Source organism: Canis lupus, chromosome 26 (assembly GCF_048164855.1).
Source record: "Canis lupus baileyi chromosome 26, mCanLup2.hap1, whole genome shotgun sequence".
Classification (NCBI taxonomy): Eukaryota; Metazoa; Chordata; class Mammalia; order Carnivora; family Canidae; genus Canis; species Canis lupus.
Genome location: NC_132863.1, coordinates 20,826,323 through 20,839,114, shown reverse-complemented (window position 1 = coordinate 20,839,114; position 12,792 = coordinate 20,826,323). Strand labels below are relative to the sequence as shown.

The 12,792-nt window shown below is 46.6% G+C and overlaps 1 protein-coding gene and 1 long non-coding RNA gene across 3 annotated transcripts; one reads left to right on the top strand and one right to left on the bottom strand.

The window, feature by feature from the left end:
- Positions 1–1,161: 1,161 nt before the first annotated feature.
- Positions 1,162–10,510, bottom strand: SNRPB (small nuclear ribonucleoprotein polypeptides B and B1). The gene is made up of 7 exons (XM_072800306.1): positions 10,353–10,510; positions 7,779–7,930; positions 5,542–5,653; positions 3,248–3,400; positions 2,578–2,716; positions 2,124–2,249; positions 1,162–1,445 (listed from the first exon to the last, which is right to left on the bottom strand). The coding sequence occupies exons 1-7, from the start codon at positions 10,353–10,355 to the stop codon at positions 1,435–1,437; spliced, it is 696 nt and encodes a 231-aa protein (XP_072656407.1). The 5' UTR covers positions 10,356–10,510; the 3' UTR covers positions 1,162–1,434.
- On the top strand, positions 10,505–12,401 carry LOC140618201 (uncharacterized). Of its 2 annotated transcripts, none has more exons than XR_012018378.1 (3): positions 10,505–10,806; positions 11,391–11,587; positions 12,247–12,401. It is a non-coding gene; the product is annotated as an uncharacterized lncRNA (long non-coding RNA). The 2 variants fall into 2 exon arrangements; XR_012018377.1 differs by having other exon boundaries at positions 10,507–10,759.
- Positions 12,402–12,792: the final 391 nt, after the last annotated feature.

Below are 12,792 nucleotides of genomic sequence, written 5' to 3'. Positions count from 1 at the left end.
AATAGATTTCTAAGTATTTTCTTTGAAATGCTACCATAATGGAAGGATTTAAATCTCCTTTCCAGATTGTTGCTGGTGTATAGATACACAATTGATTTCTGTGTGAACTTGGGCCCTCCGACTCTGTGGAATTGGTCAGCTCTAGTTTTCTAACGGTTTCTTTGGGATATTCTCTATATAGGATATTTGTCAAGGTTTACTTCTTTTCTAACTTCTGTATCTCTGATTTTGTATACTTACCTAAATTGCTCGGCTACAACTTCCAGTACAAGGGTGAATGGCAGTGGTTAAAGGGACACCCGTAACTCATTCCTTTAGTTTTCATTTTTATGTTGGCTGTGAATTTCCAAATAAACCCATTTACAAAGTTCCTTTCTATTCCTAATGTGCCGTTTTTACCATGAAAAAGGGTGTCAGAATTTTGTCAAATGTTTTCTCTGCATCTATGAAAATGATCATGTGGCTTTTTTCTTTAATGTGTATTTCATTACATTGAACCAACCTTACATTCCTGAAGAAATTCCTACCACCTCAGTAGTACATCACTTTTTTTCCCCTTTGCATTTTGTAGGTCTTCCCCCAGACTTTAGAATACTGTCCTTTTCTATTTCTGTACCCTTGAAGCTTGATGTGCTACTCAGTAACTATCTTGTTAAACACAGACTTTAAGTGGAAGAAATCATGGATATCTCCAACTCAAAAGTTGTTAGGTTAAAAGAAAAAGAAAAAAGTTAGGTTAGGTTATATGCATGTGTGTGATGCTAGGAGAAAGTTCTACCAAAATTGTTCCCCTCTCAATAGGATTGTTTACCATTTTTAGTATCAGCCTCCTACTTTATCATGTGAAAATGAATATAATCTCAAGTACTGCACAAAAGGCTATCAAAAGGAGTGTCTAAAGGAGTGTCTTCCAAAGATTTGCTAACTCCACCATCACCAACAGCATGAGTATTTACTTCAACAAACTAATCTTTGCCAGTTTGGTAGTGGGAATGTCTCATCCAATTTTGTTAATTCTCAGTATGAGGCTGTGCATCTCTGTGAATGTGTATTAAAATATTTTATAAGGGAAGCAGCTAAGATTAGTGCTAACTTTTCCAGGGCAACCTTTCTGGACTCTATTAAGGACCTCATTTTCTAAAATTAAACAGACACGCCGAATACAATATTCTTAAGAGTTTATTATAAACTAGTTTCACAGGCTACAAGGAAGTAAAAGGACTATGTACAGCCTGACGGGAAACAGGCAGGGAGCTGAGGAGGGCCAAGATGAGTCTAGGGCCTTGGTGGGCGCATTCCCGGGGGAGGGGGCCCTGAAAGGGAAACCAGACAATCCTGTGAGACTCCAAGAACAACGGCATAACAAACAAACACGTCTGTGGCAATCGGGCCCACGCCTCTGTGGAGCTACTTCCATAACTCTGTGGTCAAGGGTCAAAGGAGGCCTGAAGTAAGAGTAAGAAGTTTAGTCAGTGCCTGATCAGCAACTCAAATCCCCAGCCCCAACCACCACCCCAGCCTCCCACACCCTGCAGGTACCAAGGGATCAGAGGGACATAACATACACACTAACTAGGGACTTCTCGGATATGTATGGATTTCTTATGCTTATAAAACCCAACAAAAAGCCTGAACTAGAGACAGGGGTCACCCACTGTGGCTGTGGGTTATCTTAAAGGCCACTATAGCTTGGGGCAAAGAACACCAATCTGGGAGGCAGGATGCTAAGCTCTCAGGGCCCATTATCTTATCTATAAAATGAGAGGGCTAATCTATCTCAACATTTCTCAAACTGGAGTTAAACAGAAACAGAACCAAAGGCCTAAGACAATCCCAGGGCCTTTGCTGGGGACTCTCAGAATGTATTTCACAGTGCCCCCAGAACACTGCCTTCTACACTGAGAAGAGCCCTGGGTACAGGACCACTCTAATTGCTCTAAGAGGGAGGGAACGCTGATTTTAAGAAATGCCTTTTCCCTCTTTCCTTTGTGGACAAAGTTGCACTCTTCACTTCCCTTGGCTTAAGGCCTAGAAGCACAGAGGGTACAGCAAAATCTAACCTTCCCTCCATTTCCCATCCCAACATGCTCTAAAGAAGTCGAGTCACTGCTGTTCGTACTTACCTCGCATGCCCGGGGGAGGGGGCCGCATCCCCGGCGGGGGCATGCCCATTGGAGTTCCTCGACCAGGAGGGATCCCCATTGGGGGGCCCATGGGAGGCCTCATGCCAGGTGGTGGGCCCATCATGCCTACAAGAGAAAAGGCCCAAGAATACAGCTCAAGTATCTGCCTCAAAAAGGTAGCAGGCAACATAACAAAGCTGTCCACTAAGTTCTGAGACAGATGGACCTTCCACCCTCCCAGTCTCTCCTAAGAAACTGGGTCTTGAGCCAAAGAGGTGGGGCTCCCTATGGCTCTTGTCTGGCTAGTTCCATGGTCAGTCACGCTGGATCTCAGAGTAATCCTGCTTAATTACCCAAACTCATCATCAGTTTCAGTCAATGTTATGTCTCATCATGAATCCAGCTCAGGTTATCTCCCATCAGGTAGCTGTGGTCTCCTTAAAGGGCTCCTCACCTGGAGGCGGTGCCCCCCGGCCCATAGGTGGGGGAGGACCCCCACGGCCGGGCGGGTACTGGGTCGGGGCCCCTGCAATGCTGGCAGTGGCAGCAGCTGCAGCAGCAGCCACAGTGCCTCTTCCCTGCGGGGTCATCACCTAAGAGGACACAGAAGCAGAGTCAGGCAGAACAGGGCAGTACAACACAGCATCCCACTCTCCCTCAACTCAGTTAAGACCCAGCAGACATGCCATCCCCTAAGCTACAACCCGAGGTACCAGGCTATCTGAAACCATCTGCCAGAGAAGACCAAGCCTAAATGCTCATTCCCATCTACCAGGCCTGAGTTAAGGAGGCCCAGTCCAAATCATAGACAGCACCAGCACTGTTGGTGTAACTACTAACAGGCTGTAAGAGAGCATAGCTCATGTTGTCATGGCAATATTCTGCCCCAAAATGGGCAGCAAAAATACCTTTTATGCATCTCTTTACTTCAATAGCATCAAAATAATGTACAATGTTAAGTTTTCCTTCTCATCTGATTCTAGGACTACATATAAAGCACAATGAAATACTGACATCCTGATGGTCGGAGGTTGGTTCTTCTGGACTCTTCCCAAACTGTGGGCCCTCTCTCTCTATCCTTCATTTTAATCACAAGAAGCTGGTGCCTTCCCCCAACTCCTTACCTGCTGGGATGGCCCACCAACCCCTCGGACTGGCCCTGCAAGTCCTGCAGGAGCCTGGGGCATTGGAACACCAGCTGGAATTCCTCTACCAGCAGCCCTGCCAATCCCTGGGCCCCCGGCAGCTCCAGCAAGTGGCACTCGGGCAATGCCAGTCTAAGAAATAAAGAAATATGGTAAAATGCTGGGGACCTAGAGAATCAGAAGTACACTTTGGAATATCATTGCCAAAGGAGCCCCTAAGATATATGAGGCATCGAAACACCTTAAAAACACTACCCCACCACCCCTATGTGTTAATACCATTCCTCTTCCACCCAAGATTATGTGCCTAGCTGTCACCTCTACCATAGGCTAGAAGAACTTAAGAGGAAGTCTAGAGATAACACACCACAACTCAACCTATAATATTCCTATGAAAATTAAATCCAACAAAGGGCCAGGACTCCATTTAAAAGGCTCCAGCAGACAAGAGCACTTGACCTGGCATCAGAGAAATGAGGTCCAATCCTAGCTGATTCTCACCTGGTGGTGAAATTGGGCATGTAATCTCATAGTCTGGGACTACCTCCTCACTGGTCTTCTTTAGTATTAATTAGTACAATGGACTTGGGTTATCATATGACCAGTTGTGGTCACGAAGACTTACAGTGACCTATATAACAGAAGCAATTTCTACTGGAAACCAATCCAAGAGTTATGAATATAGACATATACTTTAACCAAAAAATATGGTAAATCCCTTGCATTTGTAATTGGAAAGGCTTCAATGTATGAGTCTCAATGTATGAGAAAAGAAGGAAATGATTGGGGTAAGTACTCTGTTCCTCACTTGAGAGTATTTTTAACATGACTTTTAAAAACCATACAGTTAACTGGAAAACTGTTTACAGTGTTTAGTGAAAGAACAAAACAAAGTATTACATATACATATTACACATTAAATTTAAAAAAATACATATGTGGACAAAAGTAAAATTAAGGACAATTATTCCTTTGATGATGTCTTAAAATGAAAATGGGGAAAACCTGGTTAGACGCTCTAAAGTCTCTTTTTTTTTAATTTTTATTTATTTATGATAGTCACACAGAGAGAGAGAGAGAGAGAGAGAGAGAGAGGGGCAGAGGGAGAAGCAGGCTCCATGCACCGGGAGCCCGACGTGGGATTCGATCCTGGGTCTCCAGGATCGCGCCCTGGGCCAAAGGCAGGCGCCAAACTGCTGCGCCACCCAGGGATCCCAAGTCTGTTCTATTTCTAAATGGAGCCTGGTGTTTATGGAACCAAGACCACCTGGGATCAAATGCCAGCTTCACCATTTATTAGCTGTGACACTCAGGCATGTTACTAAACCTGTTTTTCTATTAAGTGGGAATAATTTATCTCAAAAAACTGCTTGTAAGGAGAAACTAAAATATTGAACTGCTTGATATACAGCAGATGCTTAATAAATGTTAACTATTATTCTCTAACTGTACAAAATATATACATTCTGTTATTTGGAGTTAGGACTTCTTTTTTAATTGAGAGAACGCTCATGAGTAAGTGAGGGAAGGGGAAGAGAGAGAGAGAATCTTCAAGCAGACACCCCGCCAAGCATGGAGCCTAATGTAGGATGGGATCCCAGAACCCAGAAATCATGACCTGAGTCAAAATCAAGAGCTGGCAGCTCGATCAACTGAGCCACCCAAGCACCCCACAATCCAGCATTTTAAATTAATGTTCATGAGTCCTTTGGTTTCTTCATTCCCTCTTAACTGAGCTCTCCCAGTTCTTCTCTAAAGATTTATTCATTTGAGAGTGGATGTGCAAGTAAGAGCATGTGGTTCGGGGTGGCAGAAGGAAAGAATCTCAAGCAGACTCCCCACTGAGCGTGCAGCCTGATGTGGGGCTCAGTCTCACAACCCTCAGTTCACAACCTGAGCTGAAATCAAGAGTAGGATGCTTGACCAACTGAGCCTCCCAGGTGCCCCCTGGAGTTAGAGGACTGTTCAAGGTCCAGGTAGAATGCCATCACATTAAGAACTGACCAGATGGCCTTAGGTGCCTTTTCTCCTCACTGTGTACAGCATCTGAGGGAAAGGAGGAGAGCTTTAAAGTTAGAACCCTCCAATTCTGGTTCCCCATTTCTACTTCCTACTTGTGGGGTAACCTCTTTGAGACTGCATTATATGTAAAAGCAGGAGAAAAACCAGAGGATGCCTGTGAGTAATGCAGTGAAATAAATGCAGAGAACCTAACAGAGTCTGGCTCACAGTAGGGCTTCCCCACCTTAAAGTGGCCCTCGAGGCAGACTTACATCTTTGGGAGGAGGTCCCTCTACCGTCATTGAGACCAGGTTCTCCCCTCGAAGCAGCACCAGACCAAGGACTCGCTTCTCTTCTCTTTCTGCTTGTTTTGAGTTCTTTGGCCTGAGAATGGGTTTAGGAAAACAAATAAAGCAAGCATTAGGAAAAGGGTAAAGCTCCATTCACCTGTCTAGGGGCCTCCAAGATCTGTTTTACACTGTTATCTCCCAACAAATGGTACAAAAACTTTCTCTAAGACAGTCTTCACAGGCTGAACTCACCACCCCTTTAAGTGGCTGTCTCCTACGGCAAGGGGATGCACTGACCAAGAGACAGGATACGAGTTAAAGCCCAGCCCTGGCTCAAATGTTAGTCCATAACTATCAGGAAGGCCTTTCCGCAGTCCAACCTTCTTTGACATTACCCTACTCCCTCCCTCCAGCTTAAGGCCTTGTCAGTGTGAGGAGGCAGCCGGAACAACTCAAGTCCACTGAACCCCACTCAGCCCTTTGCACACAACACCCTTCCACTACCAAGTCAGCCCCACAGAATGAGTCACTACAGCCCTCATCTCACCTCAGAAATAGAAACAATAAAAGAATTAACTATATAGAAATTACACCTCTGTCCTCAAAGCACAAAAACAGACATTCCCAATGTAACTACCAGAGCAGGAGAACAAATTATATAGGTGACCCTTGAACAACATGGGTTTGAACTGTGTGGGGCCACTTGTATGTGAATTTTTTTTTTGATACAGTACTGCAAATATATTTTCCTTATGATTTTAATAACTTTTCTCTATCTTACTTTATTGTAAGAAAACAGTATATAATACATATAACATACAAAATATACGTTAATCTGTTTAGGTCATTGGCAAGGCCTCTGGACAACAGGAGGCTATTAGTAGTTCAGTTTGGGGCAGGGAATCAAAAGTTATACGTGGATTTTCAACTGTATGGGGTCAGTGCCCCAACCCCTGGGTTGTTCAAGTGTCAACTGTAAATGTAAACTGAGAAATAAACTGTAGCAAGATAGGGGAAGTGAAGAAAAAGCCAAAACTAATATCCTAAAAATAAAGCAAAGACAAAATGCTCTGATCTTTAAAAACTTATAGGTTTCCTTTAATATTTTTTATATTAAATTAACAGCAGTTTTCTGTGGGTGAACATTTCTTCCTTTTTCCTTATCTAAATTTTCTTTTTAAATAAAAGCATGTATTGTTCTTCCATAAAAATCAAAAAACCATATAAAACAAAAAAACTACAAAAAAAACCCCACCATTCTGGGTATTTAAATCTTCATACACTTTTATGTATTTTTAAAATATGTTTTCCAATAAACATTTTTTAATTATCAGAATAGTTTCATTAAAACAACAACAGGAGGGAACCATTTAGAATAGTCCTACGCTGACCTGCTGGCCCTTCTCTAATGTGTACCTGGCACTCAGCCATCCCTACCACACTGTCTCTTGTACTTCTTGACCTCTTGCCACAAAAAGAAAACAAGAGCCCTAAAGGGAATCAAAAGGAATTCATAGCTACCAACAACATAACATGGACCACTGCACGTGGCCAAAGAGAGCTGAATGATGACAGAAGTCACATAACCTCTTTGGGCCTCAGGATGCCTTGAATGTAATATGCACAAAAAGCTAGCCCACATTTTTTCATAGGCCAGAAGCTTAAAATCTGTGAGTCTTAAGACAAGGGAATTATCCAATTACATATAGAAGAGTAGAAAATATCTCTAATTGTGTCTATAAATGCCAACAAAAATCACTGGCCCCAAACCCACACGGGAAGCTGAGCACTTACCCTGAAGAGGGTCAGAGGCTTCTTAAAGCAGTTTCAGACCAGGCTGCATTGGGAGAGCCCTTTAGGCTACAGCTTTACAAATAGGCAATGAGGCCAGAAAATCAAGCTCTCCCCCCTTACACACCTGTGGGGAGAACATGAGAGCCCTTTACCCCAGTACCCAGGGGCACACAAAGTCAGAGAAACAAAAAGCCTAGCAGCCCTCCTTACAACTTTTATTCAGCTACGACTAGAGAGCAAGGCTTGCCGGGCTAATAACGAAGGAGATTTCTTAAGAGTCCAGCGTCCCCATTTAAATCTGCCCTCTAACACAGGAGAGCAAACCAAGGAACCAGCTGGCTACATCACTACCTGTTGCTTGGCCCACCCACCCAGTCCATTTCCCTCACAATTTAAATCCCACCCCCATGCAGCCCACTTCTCACTTGATTTTCCTGAACTCATCACAGTCACAGAGAATCAAATTCATATGCTTGTCAAAAGCCTTGAAGGTGCCAATGAAGATCCGGCCGTCTTGTAGGATGCACCTCATCCTATAGTCGATGTGCTGCAGCATCTTGCTGCTCTTGCCCACAGTCTGCAAGGAGAAATCAGCAGGATCAGAGTCAAGCTCTTTTGAACCTATATATCCCTGGTCCTTCCTAAAAACCAGCTCTGGCCTACTTTTCCACATGGCTATCTCTCTCAACAACTTCTCAGCTCTGTCTTCCTTTCCCGGGGAATTCTCCCACACCCAGTGTTCAGCCCAGACCTCTGCCCACAACTCTCTTACTCTCCCTTAAAATCAGTCTTTTTCATATCACAATTGCCTGTGTGTCTGCTGTGTCAGTTTCAGGGGCGAGGAGTAAGGTATCTCCAAACTAATCCAATCCCCCCATACCAGATTAGCCATCTGCCACTATGCAGGTTACAGGTGTGTGACTCCAGTGCTGTGGAACACCCACAGCCCAGTTAAAGGACCGAGTAAAACAGCTGGAATGATTGGCACTAAGGATCCAATCAGCAAGAATCTATTATCAGAAAGGAGCTGATGAGCTTGGAGGCAAGGCAAATGGAATCCCTAAACGAAAAATGTTAATGTGCCTCCAAAACTGTCTTTGGGAGGGAAACTTTCTGGTGGCCAGGGTGCTCATCAGTTTGAACACATAATGGTCTTTAAACTTCTTTATCAATCCAACAACCTTTTCTGGTTTGTAGCCTGGCTTCCAAGGTAGCTTTGGTAAAAGACAGACTAAATAGAACTCACAACGCAAATTGCCAGGTGCCTTTGGCAGTTATACCTCTCTAGAAATAACCTGGCATTTGATTTGTGTATCAGCCTTCCAAGTGTCGTCTTCTTGCCAGTTACTGTGCTTGCTGTTCATCTCTGTAAGCTTGGACAAGAACAGGTTTTTCAACCCACCAATGTGTGGATCAGAACCTTGCCTAGAGACACAAGTTATGTGGCTCACTCTCCCTCAAATGACTGTTAACCAGCTACAAGCTGGTTAACTTGAGTCCAGTGTCCCCATTTAAATCTGCCCTCTAGATTCTAGCCACACAGATCTGAAGCCTTATGGCAACATTTACTGGTCTGTCCACCTTATAATAGGTAAGTCTTCCTGGTCGTTCACTGCGTACCAGGCACTGTGACAAGCACTAAATATCTTTTATTTTTTTAAACATTTTATTTATTTATTCATGAGAGACACAGAAAGGCAGAGACACAGGCAGAGGGAGAAGCAGGCTCCATGCAAGGAGCCTGATGTGGGACTAAATCCCGGGTCTCCAGGATCACACCTTGGGCCCAAGGCAGATGTTTAACTACTGAGCCACCCAGCAGTCTCTAAATATCTCATTTAATTCTAAAAACCAGGCTAATTATTATTCCTATTTTACAGATGCAGCCACTGAGGTCAGGAGAGGTTAAGTAGCTTGCCCCGTCTCACAGCCAGGAAGCTGGTCTGGAACCTAGACAGACTGAATCCAGTGCCTACTCTTCCAAACCAATCCTACAAACAATCCCCGGCTTTCGGTTCACCCAACACGCAACAGCCACAGAACAGAGCGCTCTTTCTAAACACAACTGCGTCCACGTCATTTCGCTGGCTACATCCTTCCACGGCATCCCTCATCACCAACGGGATCAGGCAGCATGGAAAGCCTTTAGTAGCCAGGTTCCTGCCAATTCCTCCCATCTCTTCTTCCATCCCTTCCCCCTCGACCCCTCCAGGAACCCTCAACAGTGCGGCCCTTCACGCCCTGCTCTTGGAGCCCTCCCAATCTACAATACTCCCTTCCATCGAGGCTGGGGAGACTCCTGTAACAACCTGTTAGGACTCTGCTCAGGAACCATCTACTCCAGGAAAACGTTCTTATCCCGCCCCCCCCCGCCCCGTTACTTTTACGCAGCGCTTAATTACCACTCTGGATCATATTACCTGCGTCCGCAACTAGAAAGCGAAAGGAGTGGAGTAGCCCCAGTGCCTGAGAAGCCAGACACGCTCACACAGACCTGCCCCACAAAGGAGTTGAACCCTTCCTCCATCTTCGGTTTCCCTCCCATTCCCTCCTCCCATCTGCTAGACCCAAGCACGCTCTCTAGTTTCGGCCAGAAGTCCTCCCCCCTTTCCGCAAGTCCCCCTCAGACCCTCACCCCGTTTCACGAGTCCTCCTGAGGCTCTTATGTCTGCTCCGAAACCCCAAACGCGCATTTATTGCGCAAAAGTTTACTTCGTGCCTGCAGGATCCCAAGCACCGTGGCTACAGCGGCGTGGACAGCCGCGGGCCCATCCTCGCCACCACCTAGCGGCCCCGGCCTCCGTCCCTCGGCCCCAGCCCTCCCTTCCCCCAACCCGTCCAAAGGCCACGGTCCGAGTCTCCCCCGCCCAGACGCGGCGGCTGCGGCCCGGGCCTTCGCCGCCATGAGCCCCCAACCCACGACCTCCTCCCGACCGGCCGCGGTGCCCACTCCACGACAGACTCGGAAGTTCCCGCGCAGCCGGCCTGCCCGTCCTCACCATGGTGGCGGTTCTGATGGCTCCGATTCCCGCCGGATTGCCCTCAGCAGAGGCCTAGACGCCCGCTACTACACCGCTTCCCGCCGCCGCTACCGGAAGTGCGGCCGCGGATAAAATGGGGTCGGGTAAAAACTACTTCCGGCCCGGCGTCGGCTCTTGAGTTCCGGCCAAAACGCCGACCTGGGAGCCTAGACGCCCGCGGGAGTTTGGGGCGGGGCTAACGTCAAACAACATTTCCCGGGATGTTAGGTCACCTCCCTAGCTTCAATCGGTTCCGGAGCTGCCCGCACGCCCCTCCCCATTACCTCTGGGTCTCCAGGTCCCACCGCTCTTCCCTGGCCTGTCCTTTTCTGTGAACTTGCTGGACGAGCTCCTGCCTTAGCACCTTTGCAATGCTAGTCGTCCAGGTACCTGCACGACTCCTGCCCGAACATCCTTCCTGACTTCAGCTCAAGTAACATTTTCCCACTGAGGACTTCCCTGGCCATCCTTATTTAAACTGCAGCCTTCCCGCCCTTACCTGCTTTATCTTCCTCCTTAATGGTGATCCCTAATATACCGTGTTTCTGTTGTTATTCCTCCCCATTAGGATGGAAGTTCTGAGGGTATAGATTTTCCTTTGTGTATTTTTCGTTACCGCAATGCCTAGCTCTAAACATATTTCCATGAACAAATGAGTCAATCAACCAATCCCATCCAGTCCTATGACTTGTGAATACTACCTAAATGCTCAGGAATTTCAGATTTATTCCTCTAACCCTGGGTGCTTTATTTAACTCGTGGCCAAAATCTCCAGCCACCTGCTTGACCTGGAGGTCTAATATACTAAATATAACATGGTGAGGGACGCCTGGGTGGCTGACTGGTTGAGCATCTGCCTTTGGCTTAGGTCATGATCCTGGGATCCTGGGATCGAGTCCCGCATCACGATCCCCGCAGGGAACCTGCTTTTCCCTCTGCCTATGTCTCTGCCCCTTCCTCTCTCTCTCTCTCTCTCTCTCATGAATAAATAAAATCTTCTTTTTTTCTTTTTTTAAGATTTGCATGGGCCAGAGCTGGTCTACAGTCATCAGGCAAGCCAAAGATGGGAGCAGGGTCACCGAGGGACTTGGATGTGCATGGGGAGCCAGGGTGACATTGACACAAAGCATATACTGCATAGTGTCTGCACCTGAAGGGCTGCAGCAAACAGATATATCATGCATATTGGGAGAAAATAAAAACAGCATAGCATGGTATTATATTCCATTTCCACTGGGGAAAAGATTATGCTAGGAATCCCATTGCTGACAAACTAGGGCAGGTGTACAGCTAGGTTGTCTTCGAGGGATGATGGGGGGTGTCACTAGCAAGGTTGGACTCCAGGGATGAAGGGCTGAGGGGGCATGGTATCAGGGCTGTGTTTAGGGGTCTTTAGACCTATGAATTGACACAGGTAATAGCTAAGAAGCCTAAAGCAGTAATTTGGGGGCTAGAGAACAGTTGGGGGACAGTTAAAGGACCTGACCCTGGAATCTGGAAGACTGCAGTGGGAGTGTGGTTAAAGGGTCCCTAGATCCAGAGGACATGAACAGACCACTGAGGAACAGCAGTACTTCCAGAGGGTAGAGAAAGATTCAACAGAGACCTGAAGAGACAGGAAGGAAGGGAGGGAGGGACGCAGGGAGGGAGGGACGCAGGGAGGGAGGGAGGGAGGACCCACCCTGGGAAAAGAGCTTTCCCAGAAGTCAAAGGGAGCTCGGTAGGAGAGGTGATAGCCCTCCAGTGCCCAGAGACTTGGGAAGGCCCTCCCTTCAGTTGGCATGTCTCCAGAACCTAGGTCATCCCGCCCATGCAGAGACTCAGATTCCCCTGTAAACCTATTAGATTGATTTGGGACTTCTTGTTTCTCAAGGGTTGGATTCACGTGGGAAATCCAGGCTGGGATTTGAATTCCTTTCCAGACAGGGGAGAGACTGAGGTACATAGCCTGAGCTGATCAAAGAGGATGTTACTGGAACAAAAGGCCAAGAGAAATGGGAAAGACTTTATGTATGAAAATTAAACAACTAGACCATTCCTAGATTACTTAAGTAAAGCCTTCTATGTTTTTACTCCATCTTATTACATAAAGGGGAAAGCCCATGTCTCCATTGGCCACACTCTCCACACAAGGAAGGCTTATTCCCCAAATGTGTCCAGTCATATATGCCGAGGGCTGCCCCCCCCCCCCAACGACCCCCTCCTCCAGCCCTTGCACCACTTCCCACCTAAGTGCATCTTTCTTGGGCAGTGAGGCTTGACTTAGGGCTACTGAGTGGCCCACATTCTGCACAAATGGGAAAACCCATCTTCCCTCTCCTCAAGACTTCTGAAAGCCCCTCAGAGGTGAATGAGGTAGTGGTCTACAGCCGGCAAGTCCTCTGTCCCCTGAAGTCTGTCACGAAGAGACAGCAGGCTA